At 38.6% G+C, this 26,032-nt stretch overlaps 1 protein-coding gene across 5 annotated transcripts in view; it reads left to right on the top strand.

Annotated features, from left to right (window-relative positions):
* The window catches only part of IST1 (IST1 factor associated with ESCRT-III), a 39,395-nt gene extending 19,481 nt beyond the window's left edge, over positions 1-19,914 (top strand). For 2 of the 5 annotated variants that reach the window (XM_036897555.2, XM_036897556.2), the window contains exons 2-10: positions 7,128-7,230; positions 7,664-7,844; positions 8,247-8,334; positions 10,797-10,880; positions 11,382-11,492; positions 15,420-15,635; positions 16,244-16,336; positions 17,420-17,468; positions 18,578-19,914. In XM_036897555.2, coding sequence (XP_036753450.2) covers positions 7,143-7,230; positions 7,664-7,844; positions 8,247-8,334; positions 10,797-10,880; positions 11,382-11,492; positions 15,420-15,635; positions 16,244-16,336; positions 17,420-17,468; positions 18,578-18,777 — 1,110 coding nt within the window. In that variant the 5' untranslated portion in view covers positions 7,128-7,142 and the 3' untranslated portion in view covers positions 18,778-19,914. The remainder of the gene's footprint in view (positions 1-7,127; positions 7,231-7,663; positions 7,845-8,246; positions 8,335-10,796; positions 10,881-11,381; positions 11,493-15,419; positions 15,636-16,243; positions 16,337-17,419; positions 17,469-18,577) is intronic. The other 3 variants (XM_036897558.2, XM_036897562.2, XM_036897563.2) reach the window with 3 other exon arrangements.
* The last annotated feature ends 6,118 nt before the right edge of the window (positions 19,915-26,032 follow it).

Raw genomic sequence — 26,032 nt, 5'->3', positions numbered from 1 at the left:
GTGTCTACCTCACTAGATACCTATTGTTACAAGTTAATCCTTTTTGGCGGGGGTTGTGTACTTAATATTACTAAAAATGTACTGTTGTATTCTAGTCTTTTTCTGTTCACTTCCTCATTACTTTTTGCTTTTAATGAGGTGGGGAGATGTATTGTTTTTGCTTTGACTTAAAAACTTTTTTTCCTGACTGAATGCTAAGTATTTCCCTTTTGCCTCTTTTCCCTTCACCTTAGGTTTCTAAAGGGCTCCCCTCCCTTCTAACATTTTCTGTCCCAAAGCATTCCCTTTCCAAGAGCTTGTTTATGCATCTTACATACACTTCAGTGTTCTTTCCTTGGAGTCTGGGCTCTCGTTTCCCTGGACACTTGCCCTTTACACATAGGGGACCTTCTGTTTCTGGTTGTCGTTTTATGTCCATATTAGACCCACTGCTGGTTTTCTTTTTCCTCCACAAACTTTGTGAGCTTTGCTATCTGCTAAGGCACATGGCTTTTGCTTTAGCATGGGTGTGAGCCTGATAGGATTTGGTAGTTTGTCTGTGCGTTTTTGCTTATTTAGTGCTTTGTCCTATTATCTTCATTTTAAAAGTAAGGAAAATAGAGTAGTAAGAGTTAAATGGCATGTAGCTATTAAGGACAGAAATGGGGATTGAGAATCAGGCCTGTGTTCTCCTGTGTACATTGCTTGTCTGTAGAGCCCAACTCATACTTCAGTCCTAGTGCACATCCTTCCTTTTCTTCTGAGCTTCCCAGAATGAATGTCCCCCGGTCTTGTTCTCCCCTTGCCCTGACCCATATGGAAGGCATGTGAATGAGGAGGAATATCAAGGCCACTTATGCACATCTTTAACCACAGTTACATTTTTGCTAGGTGATCACCTCTATGGGTAATGCTGCAATTGGGCTTTGAACCCCAGTCTTGCCTTTATAGCTGTTGACTTTATTCCTGGAATAGTGGTGGGACAGATTGCTAATGAATGTGAAAGCCAGGGCCTGGCACCTAAGTGAGATTTCCCCACTCCCTTCCTTGCATTGGTGGTTCATCACAGGTGCACTCTCTCTTTTCTTTAATACTTACTTACTTTTTTTGTTATAGGAGGTGGTCACAAATTACTAGACAGTAGTAAGCTATTTTCTGGTGTTGCTTATTAATGCACCTTATTTATTTTTCTTTTTACCTTTTGACCCCCTTCATCCATTTCTTTATCCCCTCATCCCCTGCTTTGCAACCAGCAGTCTGTTCTCTGTATCTATGGGCTTGTGGGGTATTTTTATTTTTGTTTTTATTATCTTTTTTAACTGGAATAAAGTTGATATACAATTATTACATTGGTTTCAGATTTACAAGATAGTGACTTGATATATATACGTTACTAGGTGCTTGCCACAGTAAGTGTAGTTGCCCTGTTACTATACCAAGTTACTATTTTTGCTTATATTCTCTGTGGTGTACTTCCATTCCAGTGACTGATGTATTTTACAGTTTGCAGTTGGTATTTCTTTATCCCCTTCACCTATTCATCTATCCCCTCCCCTATGGTAGCCAGCAGTCTCTTGTCAATATTTATGGATCTGTTTCTTGTTTGTTTTTTTTAGATTCCACATACAAGTGAATTTATGTGGCATTTGTCTTTCTTTACCTAGCTTATTTCACTTACCTGAAACTCTTTATGTCCATCCATTTGTCACAAATGGAAAGGTTGACTTCTTTTTTTATGGCTAATATTCCTTTGTGTATATGTAGCACAACTTTATTCATTCATCTGTTGTTTGTCACTTGGGTTGCTTCCATATCTTTGCTATTGTAAGTAATGCTGCAATGAACATAGGTGTGCATATATATCTTCCAGTTAGTGATTTTGTTTTCAGTGAATTCTCAGAAATGGAATTACTGGGTTGTATGATATTTCTATTTTGTGTTTTCAGAGGAACCTCCATATTCTTTTCCATAGTGGCTGGCCCAGTTTACATTCCCACTAAGAGTGTAAGAGGGTTCCCTTTCCTCCGTATCCTCACCAACACTTGTTATTTCTTGTATTTTGGATCGTAGCCATTTGGACTGGTGGGAGGTGATATGTCATTGGGGTTTGATTTGCATTTCCCTGATGATTAGTGATATAGAGCATCTTTTCATGAGTCTGTTGGCCATCTGTGTGTCTTCCTTGGAAAAAATGTCTATTCAGGTCCTCTGCCCGTTTTTTTAATTGGATTTTTTGTTGTTGTTGAGTTGTATGAGTTCTTTATGTATGGATATTAGCCCCTTGTCAGATGTATCATTTGCAAATACCCATACCGTAGTTTGCCTTTTTGTTTTGTTGAGGGTTTCCTTTCCTGTGCAGAAGTTAGTTTGATGTAGTCCCGCTTGTTTATTTTTGCCTTTGTTTCCCTTGTCTGGAGAGACATATCCAGAAATTTCTCATGCCTATATTCATGAGATTCTTACATATTTTTTCTAATAAGAATTTTATGTCTTCATGTCTTAAACACTTAGGTCTTTAATTCATTTAGGGTTTACTTTTGTGTGTGGCATAAGACGGTGATCTTGTTTCATTCTCTTACATGTATCTGTCCAGTTTTCCCAACTCATATATTGAAAAGGCTATCTTTTCCCCATTGTATATTCATGGCTCCTTTGTCATATGTTAATTGACCATGTATGTGTGGGTTTATTTCTGGGCTCCTCTTCTGTTCTGTTGGTCTATGGGTCTGTTCTTGTGCTAATACTATACTGTTTAATCCCTGTAGCTTTGCAGTATAGCTCGAAATCAGGGATCATGATACCCCCAACTTCTTTTTCAAGATTGCTTTGACTATTTGAGGTCTTTGTGGTTCCATATGAATTTTAGGATTCTTTGCTCTAGTTCATTGAAAAAATGCCATTGACATTCTAACAGGGTTGCCCTGAATCTGTAAATTGCTTTGGGCAGAATGGTCATTTTGACAGTATTCTTCCTATCCATGAGCAGGGAAAACTACATTTATTTGTATCATCTTCACTTTCTTTCATCAGTGTCTTACAGTTTTCAGAGTACAGGTCTTTCACCTCCTTGGTTAGATTTATTCCTAGGTATTTTATTCTTTTTGATGCATTTGTAAAAGGAATTGTTTCCTTGACTTCTCTTTCTGCTACTTTGTTGTTAGTGTATACAAATGCAACAGATTTCTGTATATTCCTTTTATATCCTGCAATTTTGCCGATCTATTTATTCTGATAGTTTTTTTGATGGGGTCTTTATGATTTTCTATACATAGTATCATATCATCTGCAAATAGTGACAATTTTACTTCTTCCTTACCAGTTTGGATGTCTTTTATCTCTTTTTTATCTGATTGCCATGGGTAGGACTTCCGGTACCATGTTGAATAAAAGTGGTGAGTGGAAATCCTTGTTTCCTCATCTCAGAGGAAAAGCTTTTAGCTTTTCACCATTGAGTATGATGTTGGCTGTGGGTTTATCATATATGGCCTTTATTATGTTGAGGAGTGTTCCCTCTGTACCCATTTTGTGGAGAGTTTTTATCATGAATGGATGTTGAATTTTGTAAAATGCTTTTCAGCATCTGTTGAGATGATCATATGGTGTTTATCCTGCCTTTTGTTCATGTGGTGTATGTACCACATTGGTTGATTTATGAACATTGTACCATTCTTGCATCCCTGGAATAAATCCCACTTGGTCATATTGGATGATCCTTTTGATGTATTTTTGAATTTGGTTTGCTAATATTTTGTTGAGGATGTTTGCATCTATGTCCATCAGGGATATGGTCTGTATTTTCCTTATTTTTGTAGTGTCTTTGTCAGGTTTTAATATAGAGTAATACTGGCTTCACAGAATGAGTTTGGAAGTATTCCTTGTTCTATTTTTTGGAATATTTTTTTAAACTATAGGTGTTAGCTCATCTTTAAATGTTTAGTAGAGTTCCCCTGTAAAGCCATCTGCTCCTGGACTTCTGTTTGTTGGGAGTTTTCTGATTACCAGTTCAATTTCTTTACTAGTAATTGGTGTTCAGATTTTCTGTTTCTTCCTGGGTCAGTCCTGTAAGATTGTGTATTTCTAGGAATTTATTCATTTCTTTTAGGTTGCCCGATTTATTGGCATACCATTTTTGTAGAATTCTCTTATAGTTCTTTGAATTTCTGTGGTGTTTTTTCAATATATTCCACTTATGATAAGTTAATCTTGATCATTAAGGATTTCTGATGAGTTAATATTTTGCTTCTCTAAGAAGGCAAATTTATTTATTTAATTTTATTCTTTAGAAATTCTAAAGTATATGCTTTCCAAGGTGGATTTGGTTTTTAGCATTAGCTTTACTGTTAGGGTAAATTCTTTGGATTTGAAGAGAGTTTATATATAGTAAAAACTAAATCATTTTTTTATCCAGCCTTTGTCTATGCATATGTGACTTTTTTAAAACTCAGAATTTGGGGTCTTACTTCATATATAGTCTTGCTTTTTAAATTCATATCATTAATATGTTCTCACGTTAGCAAATATTTTTTTAAATAGTCTAGTGGCTATGTAAAATTCCATACGTATGCTGTAATTTGTTTAATAAGCAAATATTAGTTCATTCATATAGCTTACTCCAATATTTTGGTCTTAAAATGTACTGTTAAATATTCCTACAGAAAAGTATATGAAACTCTGATCATTTCCTTAGGTTAAGTTCCCAGTAGTAGAATTACTAGATCACAGTGTATGTGTTTTTAAGCTTCTTGAAAATATTTAAAATACAGACATGGCTACTGTTTTGTTTCCAAATATTGATGCATCACAAAATTGATGTTTGTGGACTACTTAAGAACCACAGTGAAGTCTTAACATTTTTGTTATATCTTGTGACTGTGTTAGACATCAAATATTGTCATCTTTTATCTTTGAAATAGTTTCTAAGGAAGTGGCTGAAGAGGTCAAATTCCTTTATAATAAACTCTAAACCACCACTTATTTCTTTGTGGCACTTTTACCACAGTTGCTATTTTATGGTTTACTGATGTGATAAGTTTCTCTAACTAGACTGTAACTCCATGAGGGCAGTACCCATCTCTGTTTTTCCTTACCAGTATATTGCCAGTGCCTGTCACAGTATAGTAATAGGCATTCAATAAATATTTGTTGAAGGGGGTTAAAAATGTATTACAGTTTTAGTGCTGAAAATGATATAGTAGTATATGGTTAAAATTATTTACTTGGGTTTTGAATTAAGATACACTTAGGTTTTATTCTTAGCTCCACCTCTACCACTTTGTTCTTGGCTGATTTTGGGCAAGTGCCTAGTAAGAGTGAATGATAGTATTAGTTACTGTTTTTCTGGCTCTTTTTTTTATGAATGGCTTGAGAACAAGAATACTGTCTGGATGTAGCTAGCACCAGAGCCTACTATAATGTCTTATAAATAATTGTTGAAGTTCGAACTTAAAATTATGAGACATGTTATAGCATAAACTGTAGTTAATGCCATACTTCAACTGTGCTGAACTTGTGTTTCTCAAAAAGCTTTTGTTCTCTTTGATACTTGGATTTCATATACACCACTCCCTCTGCCTGGGATAGTTACATCTGTTTTTATCCTACAAATATCGTGTTTGTTCTTCAGGATCAGCTTAGGCTTTTCTCTTCGTGGAAAGCACTCTGTAATGTTCCTAGGTAGGTTGTGTATCTTTACAGTAGGTTTCATCATCATGGCACCACTAACATTTTGAATTGAGTAAGTTTTTGTCACAGGGAGCTGTCCTGTTCATTGTAACACGTTCAGCAGCATCCCTGGGCTCTGCAGATGCCAGCAGCACTCCTTCAGCCATGACAATCTAAAATGTCTCCACTCGTGACCAAGTGTCCCCCAGGGGTCACACTTCCAGTGGAGAACCACGCTAGAATCAGAGTCCTTAACAAACAGTATTGTAGTTGCTAGGTTTTCTTAGCTGTTTTCCCCCCCAGTAGAATATAAATTTCTTTCAGAATATAAATAAGACTGTACCTTATTTATTTTTATCTCTACTGTCTGGTCATTGTCTGACATAGAAATAATTAGTAAATATTTGTTGAGTGGGTTGAACATAACTAAGTATAATGAATCCCAGACATTTTGTGGCATAGAAGCTCCATTGTAAACTTGGACTTAGATTAATTATTAAATTTTAGTATAAAAGCCTCTGGAGGCAAATTTCACAAAAGGAAAATACATCTGATGTTTTCTGTTAGTGACTTATGTACAAGCAGACAAATATTACTCTTAGAGTTCTTCCTCACATTGGATATATTTTTTGGTTTGTCTGTTCTTTGGTTATGTTGTTAGGACTAGCTTTTGTTTAGATACTGTGTTTTGCGGTCCAAGTCCAGAATTAATTAAGAGAAATAGAAATTGTGGTGTTTTGATACAGAATGCACAGTGGTCAATGAACAATGGCACATCCTAAGGTCTTGTGGGTGGAGGGGGTGGCGGGGAGTTCTGTTGACTGTAATTCTGCTGTTCAGTGAAAGTCTTGGTAAATAGCTTTCTGTTGTCAAATTTATATTTTTTTCTTGGACTTTTTACCCCTTGGTATATTTCTTTGTATGTGAGTCAATGTTAATGATATTTCTGTGATTTTGAGTACCAGCTGTTTTCCAAAAGCTGAGATTGGTAGGATGATCTGAAGAATTATGATGAGAATCTTTTTTAACAGGGTTCTAAACTTGGTAATTTTTTTCCATTACTACCCCTGATGAGGTTCCGGGGAGAAGTTGGAGCCCCTCCTATTTCTTTGTCTTTTTATCACTCACTCCTACACCAGTACACAGGTATTGTCTTATCCATCAATAAGTTATTTCAGCTCTGCTTTCTAAATAGATCTGAAATCCAGTCACTTCGACCCCTGCCCTTGCTGTTGTCTGTCTGTTGTGCAGACTATAGTAATAGATTAATCCTTGGTCCTCTTGGTTCCATTATTACCTTTCTCTATCCATTTCTCCACACCACAACCAAAATGATGTTTAAGAAATGTGAATCTGATCATGTTATTTTGCCAGTATTAGAAAACCACCTTGGTTTATAATGTCAGATAACCCAACCTCTAACTAGTGTTAGTTCCTGAACTAATTTTAACTTGAAAATAGTCATTGTGCTTCTCATCTTTTTTCAGGAGGAACAACACAATATGCTGGGCTCCGGATTTAAAGCTGAGCGTTTACGAGTCAATTTGAGATTAGTCATAAACCGTTTAAAACTATTAGAGAAAAAAAAAAGTGAGTAAAGCATGGTTGCCTTATATTTTCTTTCACCAAATACATCACTGGGTTCTAGCACCCCAGGATTGGCTCTTTCAGGCTGGTATGAAGAAATCTTATGTATCCTGTGACTTTTTAAGCTTTGGATACATTTCTGCTGTCTTTTGTGACAAGTTAGACTGATCATTTTGTTGCAGGAAAAGGGACATACTCTTGCTGTACAGTAGGTGACAGGACTCCTGAGATGGAAATTTCTGGCTATACAAACAATAGTGTCACCTAGATAAAGTTGCAAATTCTAGATTAGATGAGATGGAACTAGGCTTGCTAAGGGAAAGTAAAATAGGATATAGTAGAAATACCCACTTTTCTCTGTTGGAGTGGAAGTCAGTCTGCATGTCAGAGAGTAGTGTGCTACCACTATGTGACTGGAGTGGGATTTGTGCCTTAGCTGAACTGGCGCAGAAAGCAAGAAAAGAGATTGCTGACTATCTGGCTGCTGGGAAAGATGAACGAGCTCGGATCCGAGTGGAGCACATTATCCGAGAAGACTACCTCGTGGAGGCCATGGAGATCCTGGAGCTGTACTGTGACCTGCTGTTGGCTCGGTTTGGCCTCATCCAGTCTATGAAGTAAGATTTAAAAAAAAATTTAAACCTTATACTGGTCCCTTTCTACAAGCAGGGGGCTAGCACTAAGGGACTACTTCACGTTGTACCCAAGGATCTTTTTATACCATTCACCTGAAGGCCTGTTCTCAGCGTAGACAACTGTTAAGAAAATACAGAATCTGAAATCAAGAGGCCTAAGTTTGAGTCTTGGCTCAACCATTTCTTGACTTTTTGGCCTTGGGTTTGTCATTTAGTTTGAGTTTCCTCAGAAGTCAAATAGGATGATGAAAATGGTTAAATTAGAATCCAGTGAGATTCATGAAATAGCTTTAGAGGCTATCAAGTATATGATAACAAATGCCAGGGTTTTGTTGATTTGTTTTAAAGAATGTTAAGTTTTATTAATTTTTCTTTCTTAATTAGGGAGCTAGATACTGGTTTGGCTGAATCTGTGTCTACACTGATCTGGGCAGCTCCTCGACTCCAGTCAGAAGTGGCCGAGTTGAAAATAGTGAGTACAACCAGTTTCAGTGATGTCTGTAGTTTTCATATTGTTAGAAAGGTTGGTTAACATAAGCCACTTCTTGCTTATTTGACCAGGCATTTTGTACTCCTCTCATGATACCTTTGAAACAGGCTTCGTAAATTTGTTTCTGCCTCCTTTTCAGGCCTTACTCATGTGATAGAATAGAAGAGTGTTTTGCAAACTTGAAGAATTTTTTTAAGTAGCAAAGTTTCTTGTATCCCCAGTTTTGTCTTAAATTATTTTTATTGTAATGTTGTTTAAGTATATAGAAAGAGTTTTTATACAACTGTAAACCAGTAAAGTTAAAATAACATCAATAAAATCAAGTCTGATGTTTTGCTTCATTCATTCATTCCACAAATCAAGTCTGATGTTTTGCTTCATTCATTCATTCCACAAATACTTTTTTTTTTGAGGGGATATTACTTATGATCTCAGGTGGACCCTGAAGGTACAATGGTGAGCAAAATAGATGCTGGCCCTACTCTTGTAACTAACAGAAGAGTCGAGTCTAGCAGAAGAGATAGACTAACTAAAAAACTGCTTGTCACAATGTGGAAATGGTACTGATTGCTAGGATACAAAGTAATTGGAGTTTTCTCTATTTTTTACATCTTTGCCTTTTTATTTTATTCTCTTGGAGATTGTCTCAGTCTTATCTCCCAGTCCCTCTTGAGATTTTGTCTTCTGTTTTTATTTTTTAAGAACTTCTTAATTCTCTTGAGTATTCAGTTTTTATAGTCTGTTATAGTTTCTATAGTTTCATGGCTATAGTTGTCTTCTAACTAGAACTCAAGAGCATTATAGTGTCTTTTTAACTTATTTCTGTAAAGTTTTTCTTCTGTTCCTTTTAGATAGTTTTATAATTGAGGCTATTCCCCAAGGTTTGGTGACCTTTGGCTGCTGGTTCATATTTAAGAGTGAGGCACTAAAAAGTGGATTGAAACCTCTTGTGTGCCTTCATTGTTGAATGATCTAAGTCCTTAAGGAGCTCCAGACTTTGAGGAACTAGTTTCCTTTCCTTGGGTTGGTCATTTTCCTCAGAGAGGAATGAATCTTCCTGTCTTTTACCTGGAGGAGGGTATAAGCTGGCTGCCAGGATTTTGAGAGCCTAGAGGAGAAAGAAGTCAAAGTCTCACTCTTCTCTTGTAGAAGATTTACACTTGATTCTTCTGTTGTAAGTATCCCTGCTGTCTCCTGGGCTTGGAGTCTAGAGTCTCTTTAGCTCCCCAGAGAGTAAATCTCCTGCTTTCTGCTAGGGAAAGGAGGGTAGCCATAGAGGTTTGTGGGTAGATACTCAAACTTTTAACCTCAGTCTCATTTTTAACTTCTCCTGTACACCTACATATCGAGATTAATTCCAGGTGAAACAAAGATTTACATTAAAAAAAAAAATGAAGCCATAAAAGAACGAGAAGAAAACTAGGCAGATTTTTTAAAAATCTTACAGTGGAAAGGTCACAAAAACCATTGAAAAGCCATAAAACCACAAAAGCATAAACAGTGATAAAATAGTATGAATAGAAAATTTTTATTTTCTGCATAGTATAAATTAAAACAATAACTATTATCAAAAGACAAGTGATAAACCTCTTGTAAGTACCCAGTGTTGAACACTGAGTGCCCCATCGCTGAGTTCCCAAGTATTGGAACCACTCTGGTCTTCTGCCTGGACTATTACAGCAGCTTCTGAAATGCTCTTCCTACAGCTGCTTTGGCTTCCTATAGTTTGTTCACCTCTTCCATCAGAACTGAGGTTTCTGTTCAAAACACAGATCTGCTCCTGTCACTATCCCTTGCTTTAAAGCCCTTTAGTAGCTTTCTGTTGTTCTTTTGGTAGAAACAAAACCTAGTGTGTCCTGCAGGGCCCTGCATTGTCTGGCCCCCCCACGTGCCTTTCTTACTTCCATTACCTGTTCCACTCCTCCCTTGGGCTTTACACTAGAGGCTCATTGACTTTATTTTGGCTTTGCCCTGCTTTTCCCCTAGAGGTCTTTGTACATACTGATTTCTTTTCCGTACCTCCTTGTTAACTCCTAATCATCCATTACAGCTCAGTAAAGCATCATTTTCTTCAGGAAGCCTTACCTGACTGCTGAGCAGATCTGATACTACTGTTAAAAGCTGTTGACAGTATTGTATACTTTCCCTTGGTGGCACTTACACAGCTGCATTTGTTCCTTTATCTGTGTGACTGTTTACCTAGAGACTATTAGATTCTGTAAGAGTTGGAATACTATCTTTTATTATATTTATAGTGTAGATCATGTTTTACAATAGATTTTGGTGCATGGTTGTAGCTCAATGTATGGATAAACAAGTAAATGAATTAATATGTACCCCTTAAAGTTTCATAGATGCCAGTGTTTTGGATGTTGATTGGAGGGAGTTGAAGCTGTATGTAGGAGTAGTTTCCACTTTTATTTACTGTTCTTTTTTCTCTTTAGGTTGCTGATCAGCTCTGTGCCAAATATAGCAAGGAATATGGCAAGTTATGTAGGACCAACCAAATTGGAACTGTGAATGACAGAGTAAGGAACATACTTGTTAAAACATGAAGCAATAGGCAGGGTGGGAGAAGGTTATTTTCTAATCTGCTGTGATTTGAGGTAGGGGTTTCACTGTATAGCTGAGTTAATCTGGGGTTGCACATTTCTTAGGGAGGGTGAGAAGGCTCTGTGGCTGGCAGCGTCATTAGCTCTTTACCTCTGCCCTATATCTGATTGTGAGGCTGTCTGTTCTGTGTCATTCCTGATTTTACCCCACCCTTTGTGCCCCTTGTGATTTGTGGAGGTAGAAATGAGGTGGGAGGAAGAGTGGATGAATTCAAATGTGGAATGCAGCAGTATTAGTCTTTCACCAACACCTGGGTCATATGTAACCAGAGAATGTGAGAGAGACATGGGTCTTGTGTTTTGTGACTGAAAAAAATCATGCTAACTGGTTTGAACTTCTTTTGGGAAGAACAAAGTTAAAAGACAGGTGAGGCTTGGGTTGGTATAGATCTTAACCCTTGGTCTTTTACTTAACAGCTAATGCACAAACTGAGTGTGGAAGCCCCACCCAAAATCCTGGTGGAAAGATACCTGATTGAAATTGCCAAGAACTACAATGTGCCCTATGAGCCTGATTCTGTGGTCATGGTAAGTTTAGACTCTTTCAGAGTAAAAACAAAGGAAAATGAGTGTCTAGATACCACTTTATTTGAAAAATAACCATATCATTTGCACTGAAATTTGTGTCTGAGAGTTTAAGCCTTTGTTCAGTTAGTGCCTTTTTGGGTAACTATATATGCGTGCATATTTGACAGTATTTAAGGAGCAGATGAGGTGGTGAATGACTGAAAGCACTTTGAAGAGGTATAAACCTTGACACAAATATAAAATAGCATTATTGTTTTTTGATGAGGTTCGAAGAACTGAGAATCCCTCTGTGGGTAGCAAAAAATGCTTCAAGACCCAGAACAGATCCTAAAACGGTGATCAGATGTCTGTTATGTGCCAGACAGCTCACGGAAAGCTTAGACAAACATACCTTGTTTGTTTTTTGTTTGTTTTTTTTCAAGGAACATGCTCTGTATGGTTTTGGTCCTTTTAAATGTAGAGTCGTATTTTGTTGTTGTTGTTATCATTAATCTACAATTACATGAAGAACATTATGTTTACTAGAGTCCCCCGTTCACCAAGTCCCCCCCACAAACCCCATTACAGTCACTGTCCATCAGCGTAGTAAGATGTTGTAGAATCACTACTTGTCTTCTCTGTGTTACACAGCCTTCCCCATGTCCCCCCTACATTATACATGCTAATCGTAATACCCCCTTTCTTTTTCCCTGCCCTTATCCCTCCCTTCCCTCCCATTCTCCCCAGTCCCTTTCCCTTTGGTAACTGTTAGTCCATTCTTGGGTTCTGTGATTCTGCTGCTGTTTTGTTCCTTCAGTTTTTCTTTATTTTTATACTCTACAAATGAGGGAAATCATTTGACACTTGCCTTTCTCTGCCTGGCTTATTTCACTGAGCATAATATCCTCCAGCTCCATCCATGTTGTTGCAAATGGTAGGGTTTGTTTCTTTATTATGGCTGAATAATATTCCATTGTGTATATGTACCACATCTTCTTTATCCATTCATCTACTGATGGACACTTAGATTGCTTCCATTTCTTGGCTATTGTAAATAGTGCTGCGATAAACATAGGGGTACATCATACCTTGTTTTTTTGTGCTTTGCAGTTGGTGTTTTTTTTACAAATGGAAGGTTTGTGGCAACCTTGTGTCAAGCAAGTCTCATCAGCAACATTTTTTCCAACAGAATTTGCACAGTTCATGTCTCTGTGTCACATTTTGGTAGTTCTTGCAATATTTCACACTTTTTCATTATTTGTGTTGGTGATCTGTGAACAGTGATCTTTGATGTTGCTGTTGTAATTGTTCTGGGTGCCAGGAGCTGCATCCATATAAAATGGAAAACTTAATTGATAAATGTGTGTGTTCTGTCCGCTTCAGTGATGGGCTGGTCCTTCATCTCTTCCCTTCTGCATCTCTTTGGGCCTCCCTCTTCTCTGAGACACAACAGTATTGAAATTAGGCCAATTAATACCCCTACAGTGACCTCAAGTGTTCAAATGAAGGAAAGAGTTGCATGTTTCTCACTTTAAATAAGCAGCTAGAAATGATTAGGCCTGGTGAGGAAGACATCTCAAAAACCAAAATAGGCCAAAAGCTAGGCCTCTTGCACCAAACAGCTAGCCAAGTTGTGAATCCTAGGTTCTTGAAGAAGAGAGTGCTGCTCCAGTGCATAAGTGGGCAATAAAGTGAAACAGCCTTATTGCTGACAGGCAGAAAGTTTTAGTGGTCTGGATAGAAGAACAAACCAGCCACAGCATTGTCTCAGGCCAAATCCTAATCTAGAACAAGACCCTAACTCTTCAATTCTTTGACATCTGAGAGAGGTGAAGAAGCTACAGAACTTTGAAGCTAGCAGAGGTTGATTCATCATCTCATGATGTAAGGAAAGAAACTGTCTCCAGAACATGAAAGTTCAAGGTTAAGCAGCAGGTGCTGATGTAAAAGCTGCAGCAGGTTATCTAGAACATCTAGCTAAGGTCATTAATAAAGGTGGCTACACTAAACAAGAGATTTTCAGTATAGATGAAACAGCCTTCTAGTGAAAGAAAATGCCATCAGGACTTTCATAGCTAGAGAGAAGTCACTCCCTGGCTTCAAAACTTCAAAAGACAGGCTGACTCTCTTGTTAGGGGCTGATGAAGCTGGTGACTAAGTTGAAGCCAATGCTTATTTGCCATCTGAAAACCCTAGGTCCCTTAAGAGTTGTGCTAAACCTACTCTGCCTAGGTTCTATAAATGGAACAGCAAAGCATGGATGGAAGCACATCTGTTTATACAGTATGGTTTACTAAATATTTTAAGCCCACTGTTGAGACCTACTGCTTAGACAAAAAGATAGCTTATGCTTTCAAAATATTATTGCTCATTAACAGTGTACCTGGTCACCCAAGAGCTCTACTGGAGATGTATGAGATTAATGCTGTTTCCATGCCTGTTAACAATATCCATTCTGCAGCCCATCGATCAAGGAGTAATTTTAACTTCTAAGTCTTATTATTTAAATACATTTCCTTTGATGGATATGGGCAAAGTAAATTGAAAACCATCTGGAAAAGATTCACCATTCTAGATGCCATTAACAACATTTGTGATTCAAGGGAAGAGGTCAAAATACCAACACTAACAGGAGTTTGGAAGAAGTTGATCTCAACCCTCGTGGATGATTTTGAGGGGTTTAAGACTTCAGTGGAGGAAGTAAATGCAGATGTGGTATAAATAGCAAGAGAAATAGAAGTGGAATCCAAAGATATGACTGAATTGTTATAATCTCATCATAAATCTTGAATGGAAAAGAGTTGCTTCTTATGTGTGAGCAGAGAAAGTGCTTTATTGGGATGGAATTTGCTCCTGGTGAAAATGTGAAGATTGAAATAACAACAAAGCATTTAGAATATCAAATACACTTAGTTGATAAAACAGCAGCAGGATTTGAGAGCACTAACTCCAGTTTTGAAAAGTTCTGTGGTAAAAATGCTACCAAGCAGCATTGCGTGCTACAGAGAAATCATTCGTGAAGAGGAAGTCAGTTGATGCAGCAAACTTGACTGTTGTCTTCTTTCAAGAAATTGCCATGGCCATCCCAACCTTGAGCCACCAGTGACCATTAACATTGAGGCAAAGACCCTCCATCAGCAAAAAGCTCGCTGAAAGCTCAGATGATAGTGTTTTTTAGCAAGGAAATATTAAGTAAGTACACACACACACACGCACACACACACACGTATGTATACATAAAAGTTTTTTAGACATAATGCTATTATACACTTAATAGAGTATAGCATAGTATAAGCATAACTTTGATATGTACTGGGAAGACAAAAATTCATTTGAGATTAGGCTCATATCTCTAAGGTGTATGCCTGTATAGAGAGAAATAAAATCAAGGATCCTGAAGAGACGAGACTTACAGTGTCAGGAGGGCAGATCTGCAAATAATCATTCATTTAAGGTTGATGGGATATAGTGGATGCTTGCTGTGCTGCTCAGATAACCCTCTCCCATCACAAATACACAGACACACTTTAGGACAGAATCATTTATTCCCTAGTGCTCGAGAGTATTGATGACTGGTGGCTTACACACAGCTCAGTGTCTAGCAGTGGCCCTCAGAAGAACGCTGCTTTACCCAAGTCGTTCCTGGGAATAACCTGTATTCGGTAAGCGGTCAGGGCAGGGGCTTAAAGACACTGCCTCTCTGCCCCAGTTGGAGGAATCTGCTGCAGGCTTCTCCCAGCTCCAGGACTCCCTGGGGAATTGACCGAGGCCTTTGTTGTGATTGCACTGTAGCCTTTGCCAGCTGGCTTCCTTCACTTCCTCACTGGTCTTTATCCCAAGAGACTCTCCAGTAAGCTCCCTTCATGCTGATCTCCGTCTCAGAGTCTGCATCTTGGGGAATCTGGCCTGCAGTGTGGTTAATGATGGGGGTTTTTCTCCTTTCCTCAGGCAGAAGCTCCTCCTGGGGTAGAGGCAGATCTTATTGATGTTGGATTCACAGATGATGTGAAGAAAGGGGGCCCTGGACGAGGTGGTGGTGGTGGTGGGTTCACAGCACCAGCTGGTGGACCTGATGGGACGGTGCCCATGCCTATGCCCATGCCCATGCCTTCTCCAAATACTCCTTTTTCATACCCACTTCCAAAGGGACCAGTAAGTATACCTGTAAGTGTGGATGTAAACTTGAGAAAATGTAACAAAATGGATGACAAGTAAATACACTTGGGAATTGTAGATTGTCAAGAAGATTTAGCACTAAGAACGTTCGGTATTAACTTAGTAATTGTGTTGTGGGAAAAAATACTGGGATTCAGAGAAAGTCTTTTGGTTCAGCTGTAGGTAGTGAAATGGGAAAATAGGTCTAGAGAGATGGTGCTAGAAAAACTTCTCTGTGTAGATTTACTTGGCAAGCATACTAGTAGCTTTTGCCAAAGATGAATTAACAACCACTAATTACCAGGTAGAAAAACCTCCTTGGTAGACTGGATAATGAAGGGCATTGCTATTAAGAAAGTCTGACTAGAATCTTTCCTTGTAGACACTGAGACAGTTGATTTAGTAATTTCATCAATAGCCTCTGGTTACAGATCTTTACAAATCTGGAATTTTTCTGATCACATGTAATCCTGTTGGGCATTGTTCTTTTCTTTTGGGGCTCTTGAATATATTGAATAGAATATAATAGAATAGCCGTTTCTCCATTCCCATACACAAACCTCAGAAACTGCAAATCCCGGGCAGTGTCTCTGATAGTGCCTTTTCTCCTCTTGCAGTCGGATTTCAATGGATTGCCGGTGGGGACTTATCAGGCCTTCCCCAATATTCATCCACCCCAGATACCAGCAACTCCCCCATCATATGAATCTGTAAGTGCCTGAGCCTCTTTTATAAGCAGCAGGAGAGTGACTCCCATGAAGAGAGAGCAAAAAATGGCCACAGGGAAGGCAAAGTTTCGATCAACTCCTAGTGCTGGCATTGCTCTTGCTTTGGATTTTTGTGTTGCTTTAACATGACCCTGGAAGTGGGAAGCAGTGGTGGCAGGGGCAGCATCTTTGGTGCAATGCTTTGTCTGCAGTTAAGCCGGGAAGCAGGCAGGGGCTCTGGGTCTCTGAGGTAATAGAGCATGAACCACGTTTTTTTTTTGACTACTTAGGCAGAGAATTACATTGAGCTGGTACATAACCAGTCTTGGTCCTAGAATGTCATCATGATTAAGAATGCTAGTTTTACAAATTCTGGATACTGTGTAAAGGAATTGTGACCAGAATTTTATCTTAAACAGAGAATTTCAGTAGTAAAATTCAGCCTCCAACATTAATTCTATATTTTAGTTCTGTAACTAAAACTTAGTATAAATATAGCTAAGATGGCTGTAATGTCTTTGGTTCAGGATTAAATGTTTTTTGCCAGCCTTGTTTCCTCAGCTAATAACATACTGAGACCTGTTTTGATCTGAGGCATTATCAAGAAAACAACTTGGTGTGGTGTTTACTGTGGAAAATAGTCATCTATTGAGATCACCCTGTTCCTGAGTTTGCTTATTGTTCTTTCCATGGTTTTCACTTTGGGCCTGAGTTTTTCTTAGGTTTTGGTCTTGCATGCTTTGAAGCATTGCCCACAGCTGTTTCTAGGCATGAGGTAGATCTTCAGTATTTGAGGACATGGCCCTTAGAGATTATTTCGGTGGTTTAGTGTTTTCTCTATGCTTGGAAGGTATCAGATTCAAGGGGTGTGATGGTAAGTTTCTTTTTCTCTCCTTGGTTAAGAGTTCAGCATGGTTATCTATCTGGTTGGACGATGATTAGAAAGGAAGTATGGGGGGTGAAGGGGTAGTTTCTTAGAGCAGGTTCTGTTGCTTTTGCTCATCAGCTTAGCTTTGGACAACATGGGGGCTTATAACAGACTTTTTCCAGTGAGGCTACTCTTTGGTAACAGTCTTTGTGTTTCAGGTTGATGATGTTAATGCTGATGAGAATGTCTCTTCTGCACAGATTGTTGGTGAGTTAGACCCTAAAGGCTCAGTGCAGACACCCATTGCTGGTTCCACATGCCCTGTGCTCTCCCCTAATGCAGAATAGTGGAATCAGAACTCAGAGTTTCCTGCTCCCAAAAAGAAAAGGTCTTCCCTGGCCCCAAAGAATCTTACAGATTCCCTAATTGTCTCAACTTCCATTGAGCATGGAAATGGTTTTTTTGTTTTAATAAAGGGGGAAATAATTGTATTAATTGTATTAATTGTAAAATTGTAAGTGAATAACTCAAGTGACTTTTCATGAAGCAAGCATGTTCGTGTAGCAGCTGTCCACTCAAAAAATAAAATACTACCAGCACTCCAAAAATGCAGGGGGGGGATACTTCTGAATTAGGAGACAAGTTATTTTATTGAGATATAATTGACATACAGGAAAATTCAACAAAGTGTGCATTTTGATGTTTTCATATACATATGTGTATGTATATATATATGTAACCACCACCACCTCAGTAAAGGTATAAAAAGAACATTTTTGTCACCTCAGAAAGTTCCCTTTTGTTATTTTCCAGTCAGCTTTACTCCTCTACCCATAAGCAAGCACTGTTCTTACTTTCTAATATAGAGATCTAGAACTTAGATATAAATGGAAACATACAGAATGTAGAGGGGGGTGATTTTTAACTTGTAAAATATTAAACAGAAGACTAGAAATACAGATTGATCCTGTTATCAAACCATATGGATGGACATTAACATTCCTTATAAAAAAATTTTTCTCCCTAGGCCTTAAAAAGTGGCTCATTCCGACAAAATACTAGTACTACCCTAGCCCCTTGGATTTTATCCCCTTTCACAAAGGTCTGCCGCCTAACAACAGTCTCTTTAAATGAATGCTGTATACCAACCCATGCATCACACTCTGACTTTTTTCTCACCATAGGAAAGAAAAGCGGAGAGGATTCAACTATAATTAGAAAATGGAGATGTTAATTGTCCTGAAAACCTTTGACCTTTAGAATTAATCGTTATAAAACAAAAACAAAAAACTGTTCTCCTGTATTTGCCTGTATACGCTTTAGGATCTGAGCCACTTCTCTGGCATTTGTAATGCTGTGCTCCTTCCCTCAATTAGGTCCTGGACCCAAGCCAGAAGCCTCGGCAAAGCCCCCTCCCAGACCCGTGGACACCCATGACAACTTTGTACTGCCAGAGTTGCCGTCTGTGCCAGACACATTACCAGCTGCATCTGCTGGTGCCAACACCTCAGCCTCTGAGGACATTGACTTTGATGATCTTTCCCGGAGATTTGAAGAGTTGAAAAAGAAAACATAGGCTCCTTAACACCAGCCAGCGTCAAAGTTCTGGGAGTTAAGACTGAGCAGTTTGTCCTAATGAAGAATCTCCATTTCATTTATTAACCATCACTGAGTGCACACTCCTCTGGGCTCTCTTCCTGCTCTACCAAGTTCTGCTGCTTCCCTGTTCTCTATTGGTCCTAAGACACTAATGACTGGAGACTCTGCGAGGCCAGAGCAAGTGGCTCCCGTGCTTGTCCATTTCCTCCTGTGAGTGTAATCCTAGGTTGTCTCCTCCTCTATCCCCCATCCTTCCACAGGGGAGTGAGGAAGTGAAAGTGTGGGGAAGCTGCTAAAGATGGCTGAACGTTGGAAGAGAATACATCATGGAGTGTATCAGCCTTGTGCTGAGTGAGAATCAAGGGTAAGGTGTCTATTTTCTCACTCTCGGTAGGAGAGAGAAAATGACTCAAGAAGCCATTGCAGCAGTTCTTGGAAACTGGGTCTTCTCATTGGCATACACACTCCTCCTTGCTGCAGGGTAGTGTTCCACCTGGATCCAGTTGCAAAGTTTATTTGGAAAGGTGAAGGCCTCCCTTAGTTCTACTGGATTCTCAGGGAGCCCTCTGTGGCCTTTTGCTTTACTCTGAGTGCTGTGTTTCCCTTTTACCAGAGGGCAGCACTATATAAATCTGGTTTTCCCCATAGCATGTTCTGTTGGATTGCATTACTGGCAAAGGAAGGACAGGCCACTTACTGGGCAGAAGTCACCATTCCTAGCTAAGGTGGGCTTCCAGTTGCCTTAATAGAAGTACTCAAGTCTCTTGGGTAGTGAGCTGGAAAGCCTACAGAAGGAGTTCCTGTTTTCATTTGAAAACTTTATGATTAAGAGAACCTTTAAAAACTGATCACAGGTAAAATGTTGGTACCCATGTGGCTATAGTTTCTGGCTGCTTTCCTTGATGGATGAGACTCGTAACTGTTGTTAACTTATGTGCTCCTTTGTCCCCTAGCTAAGGCTGTCCCTCCTCACAGGGATGGCTTTGGGATCGGAAGATAGGATTTGGCTTCTGTGTAGTGTATCTGTACATATCTTTCAAGCTACTTTTCTTTAATGGTTTTGATTGGTTTGTATCTCATAGCTCAGTAGCTGATAATAAAGTTAAAAATTCTGTGCCCTGCTTTCTCCACTTATTCGGTCAAATGTTCAAGTGCCAATTTGGATTTTACTGGAGAGTATTTTAGGCAAGCCGTCCATGCTGGGCACAAGCCAGACCTTACCTTTGGCTCCCTGGGTCACACAGATGCCTAGAGCAGTACAGAGCCTGTTCCATCTGTATTTAAGCCCAGATGGCAACTGGGAGTTTGTTTGGTTATTCTTCCAGGACAGAGCTCCTCCTCAGCCGGAACTCGTTGCTGATTCATGACTGAACATAGGTGGTGAGCATTCTGTTACTTGCTGCTTGGCTGCTGATTGGGTTTATCCTGTGTTACTTTTGGCATCAACCCTTGCCTGTGCCAAGATCTATAAAACTACTTGCAGCCAAGGGGATTTTGATTCCTCAGTGATTTAAAAAATTAACAGTGTATTATAAACATCTATAATTTTCTACACCATGCTAAGAAATAATAGGCCAAGAAGCTAGGAGGTAGTATCAGGATTAAGGTAGTTCATCTTTTAAAACTTCAGTGTCATCGCTCATTGCTGTCATGGCTGTTCCATTCACTTGTTCTGGTGCCACTGGATTCCCAACAAGTGCAAGAACCTCTGTAGCAGGAGATGTGTCAGTGCAGCTGCTTTCTGAGTCTATTCAAAGACAAAATGATAAAAGGGAGGAAAGTGAAATTGTTGCTAATGTTGGAGGAAAGAAGTACCAAAGATACAAAAAACAGTATTTTTACTATTCGTATTTTCTGATTCCTTTAATGATTTATTGCCAGAATGTTTCTGCTACTTAATAGTTGAGGGCTAGCTAGCTATAGGACAGTGGATACAGAACATTAATATAGTCTTGGTAAAATGGGTTTCTGAGGGTTGGCAGAGCTGTGGAGACTAATAAAGGGTATATGCCGATACTTTGCATGTGAGTCTGTAATCTTAAGCCAGAGAGTTACCTACCTTAAGTGACTTTCTTCAAAGGCCATTAGAATGGCAGAAGCAAAAAGGTTAATGATCACAAGTATCATCAAGAAGACAGTGATGAGGATCAGAAAGGAGCCCAGGACTGAGTCTGAATAACCTGGAAAGACGATAAAACACTTAGAGTTTAAACACTGGCAGTTTAATTTCTACCTAAAAAATATTAGTTATATGCTAATTAATGCATAAGAAAATATTCATGTTAAGTGGAAACTAGGGAGAGAAGCAGAAATACTAACAAGGGTAATACTTTTGAGTGGACAGAAGAGCAGAACTAACTGGGTGTAAAAAAATATTGTGACTTTAGGGCTTTCACAATAAGAAAACAGGTAGCAGTGGAAGTGCCAGTGAATCAAAGCCCATGCAAGTTTTGGCGAATCTGAAAAATACATCTAAATGAGGACACTTCAAGGAGTAGCAAAAGTATATTGAAAGAATAAATATGTACCAGAAGTGATCATGAAAAGTCTCTGCTATTCCAAGCACCTTCTCTATAAAAACAGAGGAGTATTCCAATATAATCTAACAGGTTAGCCATAAAAAAACAGCTTTTATTTTAGTATATAGTTTCTTTAGTGTTTTTTCTATTTCCCATTATCTGTAAAAGTGTGAGCCCTGGGTTTTGTCATTATTTACTTTTCAGCATAAAGAGATCTTTCTCAGATTTAGCGCTTACTAGGATGGTTTCCAAAACATTCTTTTAATTTAGGGGGTTCGTTTTAACAAATGATGTTTCTTTTCCCGTACTGTTAGCTCATTCATTATTACCACTAGGGCACTGTTTTTTAAAAAACCCTAACTGAGAGGATGACTAATAATAAATACTGTGATGGAGATCTCCTGTATGACAGTATTTCCACTTAAAAGTGCTTAATTATGAGTACTCCAGGTCAAACAAAAAATCTGGGCAATCTTGAGTTTGTGAATGAATACAAGACTTTCCCTTTGTCTACAGTTGGGATCAGAAAAGTTTTCTTTTTTAATGTCAAAATGTAGGTGTTACGCAAAAGCTTTTTTCTCTGATTGTTGCTTCTTTAAGAGCTTTATTATAGAAAGTGTGCCAGGGGTTGAAAGCTTTGTTCCTTTGTGATTGAAGCTAGAGCCACAACAAAATACTCCACCCTAAATACAGTTAATTCTTTTTGGATCTTAGTTTCTAATGTGGCAAGTTAACCACCTTACTATGTTTACTCATTTGAATTAGTAATCTTTGAATTCTAGATTATCAGAATGATAAACTTGATGAAAACTTTGCCAGTTCCACTCATTTGAATTGTAGTTTTTTTCTCCCTGATGAAATCTCTATATGCTGGGGCCCCAAATCCTCATCTGGGTGGCCTACTTTATTATGTTGTATAGAAAGGGCTTTGTGTTGGTAGTACCTGGGGAAACAGTATCCCCTCTGAAATGAGTATTAGCTGTAAACAAATATCGCTGTTCTTCCTAGAGTTTTACCTCCCTAATTTTTTAAAAAACCACTTCCATTGTCTATCTCAAAGGGCCATTGAGATAGAAGCTGTAAATCATGCTAATCTGATGGGGTCTGAGAGCACAAATTCAGGCCCAGTGTCCTTGGCAGTAAGATTAGGAATACAGGAAGTGAGGAAGGTGGGGCTATATGTGCTAGAAAGGGACAGATTTCTGAAAGTGATTGCCACTCAAAGCTGTATGCTTAGCACCACAACAGTGACAAAGGATCTAAATCTCTCCCTTACTGCACAGTGGTATGTAGTAGGGGCTACTTTTATGAGCATTTCTCCTCTTGTTAGAGATATTAAACCAAATAGAATTCTACAGAGAAACCAGATGGGGGTTTTTATCTCCTTGTGAGGAGAGATTCCCATCAGGAGACCAACAAAAGTCACTGCTGAGCTGAAAAAAGTTCAGTAGTTGGAGATGCTTCATCCAAAGAGTAGGTTAAACTGACATGGAGACAGCCCAGTTGGGGTGGAGCGCTCGAGCTAGCGGCAGCTCTCTCTCCTGAGGTGTTTGGTAATGAGGCCAGCACAGAACTGATGAAATGAAAGGTAAATTCCTGTCGTCATTCAAATTTATGCCTTAAAAATACATAAAATTCCTTTGTAATTACAGTGTTTTCATGCAAAGATACATTCTCTTTTGCGTGCAGTCATCTGTATTTCTGAGTATTTGCTCTGTACATCATATCTTGCCAATCTCTTGCCACATACCTTATGTGGGAGGGGTAATACAACTGTACAAAAAATTATATTCTTTCTACTTGAAATTCTTTAACACTTGAAATTTGAATGAGCTGCTTGGTGGAAGCCAGCCAGGCTTTAACTGAATCCATGCTTCTGGAAAGGACCAAAATCATAGACGTAATTCTAGTAATAGCTCATTGTGGAGCTCCCCAAATAATACCTGGCAACTTTGAGAATATCTTACATCTAACATTTTCAATTCACTTGTGTGAAAGCACAGTAACACTGGTAGATAATAGATGACTTGTGGGACAACAGACCAAGCAGAGTCCTTAGACATCTGAAGAGGTGAAGGAAGCACCTGGAAATGGGAAAGAACACCTGGAGTCAGCCTTTGAAACTTTTCCCCGTCTTTCTTTAAAACTCTTTGAAATAACCCAGAACTATCCCAGTACAATTTAAAATGTTCTTGAGTCTCTAACTCCACTTGGTATTCCCACTAGAGCTCTCATGAATATTAAATGAGACCGTGTATGTATAGCTTTTGGAGAAATGTGCAAATTGGATGCCAAAGTCAGCAGAGGGAGAGAATGTACTGATGATGTCACTCAGAGGTCATGTCAATGACTCAACTGCTGTAGGTGTTAACTGTTACCGAGAGACTGCAGTGATTAATTGACTAGCTCTTGAAAGAGAACTGATGTAAAATGTGTTGAGAATGGAGTTAAATATAAGTGTGGTATTTTAAAGCTACTTAAAGTTATGTCTTCAAAAATTAGTATGATTAAAATGCTTTGAGCCATTTCAAGTTTACATACTTCCTAAGTGTAAAGCACTAATATCCCATGAATACTAACAGTACCCACGAACACTCGTGTATATGAGGATAGACTAAAAGGCATCAGACTCTACCTAGGATAGTGAGATTGTTGACTTTTATAAAATCATGGAAGGTCTTATGAATATAAACTTTTATAAAGCCCAAAATATTAGAACTAAGATGCACCCCTTGTAGTAGGAAGTATGTCAAAGAACAAAAGGAATTCCTATTAATACATCTATGAAGACTGGGACTTCCTCAAGTTTATTTTACCCTTACGGTTTTTTTTGGTAGTTACTAATCATAAAGACCCTCAAGAAGACTTCATGCTTCATTTAGAAAAAAGTGTAGGAGAAGTGGTCTGCTTTGTGGATGTGGAAGGAAAAAAAGGAATTCCTGATTAGAAGTAATACATGGTAGTAAATGGAAGGACTACTTGTGGGCAAATTCTGGGGGAGAGAAGAAAGGAAGTTGAATTAGGAGATTTACTACTAAAGGTAGGGGAATTGAGTGTACCAGTTTCCCTCCAATCCATTGCAAAATGCCACTACAATGACAGGGGAAGGACCAAAAAGAAGTCCCAAAAACGAAGAAAGAAGAGGGCAGATGATGCCAATATACTATTGGAAGCTGAAAAATAGAAGAATGATACTGAGTTAGCAGTAGTGTAGAAACCCCAGAAGCAACCCAATTCTGACCACAAAAGTTTAGAAAGGCTGAGAAATTGCAGGCATCAGGTACCTCTGGAGATAGGTCAGGTAGAACTGAAAATAGAATTGATTGCAGGTCTGAACATAAGCAATTAGATCCCAGATTTCCTTTCTTCTTTTACAACCAGGTATTTGCTGTCTGTCCTGCCTTCCACCACCCCAAAACTAAAGGTTAATTCCCAAGGGATTTTGAACTAGAGAATCTGAATTCAAGGACACCAGGTATGTCTATAAGTAGTGGAATACTGGAAACGAGAACAAATTTATATACTGCTTGGTGAGATGGTTTCCAGTCCCCTTCCTCAGCTGGTTCTGAGAATTCTAACAGGCTTACATCCTCAAGGCAGGAGTTTGGAAGGCCCCTCTATGTGAAAATTGACTGCCCAAGAGAAAAGACGGATACCAGCTGACAAGTTCTATCCATGTACACACAGCTCCTAATTAGTATTTGCTTTTTACTTTTACATTACATTTCAGCCTCTAATGCTGAAAACTGAAATCAAATAAAAAAATAAAAAGCTCAGAGAAATTAGTGAAAGTGAAGGAGCAGGAAAAAAAACCCCTATAATATCCTCAGAGACTTGAGAGGATACTGCATTCATAAAAGAATAGGAGACTACAAAAAAAGAATATTAAGAGACCACACAATTTTGGGGAATTAAAATAGATGAAAAGTTCAACAAGTGGCTTGGAAATCTGATCTAGAAACTAGAAGAAAAAGATGGAAAATAAAAACAAAATTGGGGGATCAGTCCAGGAGTTCCAATGCCAAGAATATCAGAAAAAGAGAACAGTAAATGGAGAAGATATTAATGAAAAATACAAGAAAATTTTTCAAAATTTAAGAACACATTTCCAGATTAAAGGACTCAGCATGAGGACAAAGAGACAATTCTAAAAACTTTTGGGAATGGGGGCATTATTAGATATCTTAGCAACAATGAGTAGTTAGAAGGGAAAGGAGCTATATCAAAATTCTGTGAAAAGTGTAACCAGACAGATGAGCAATCAAATGTGATGGCAGAATAAAACCTTTCTGGACATGTAATGCTTAAAAAAAATAATCTCCCTTGCACCCTTCCAAGAAGTTATTGAAGGATGTGCTCCAGCAAAATGAGAACACAAACATAAACCCAGAGAGGAAGAAAGGAAAACATGGGGTCCAGTAGAAAGGGGAACCAACCAAGGAGAGAGGTCCAGATAACTTGCATGGGGATAGTGAAGGGAGTGTCCCGGATGGGAGCTGTAGAGCAGGCCTAATAACCTTACGGGCCGTACCCAAAGGATGGAGGCCCAAGAGAGTGTATCTAAGAAAAAAATGGTGGGTTACTTTACACCTGTGAACAGAATAACATTTTTACTTCTTGGAAGAGTGTGAAGATGAATCAATAATTCAAAGTCAAGCAAGTGAAAAAAGTAATAAGCTCCAGAAAAAAGCTATAAAAGGAAGGAAATTTAAT

The sequence above is a fragment of the Manis pentadactyla genome, chromosome 15 (genome assembly GCF_030020395.1).
Source record: "Manis pentadactyla isolate mManPen7 chromosome 15, mManPen7.hap1, whole genome shotgun sequence".
Classification (NCBI taxonomy): domain Eukaryota; kingdom Metazoa; phylum Chordata; class Mammalia; order Pholidota; family Manidae; genus Manis; species Manis pentadactyla.
The sequence above is the reverse complement of the archived record's forward strand: the minus strand, read 5'-3'. Positions and strand labels throughout refer to the sequence as shown.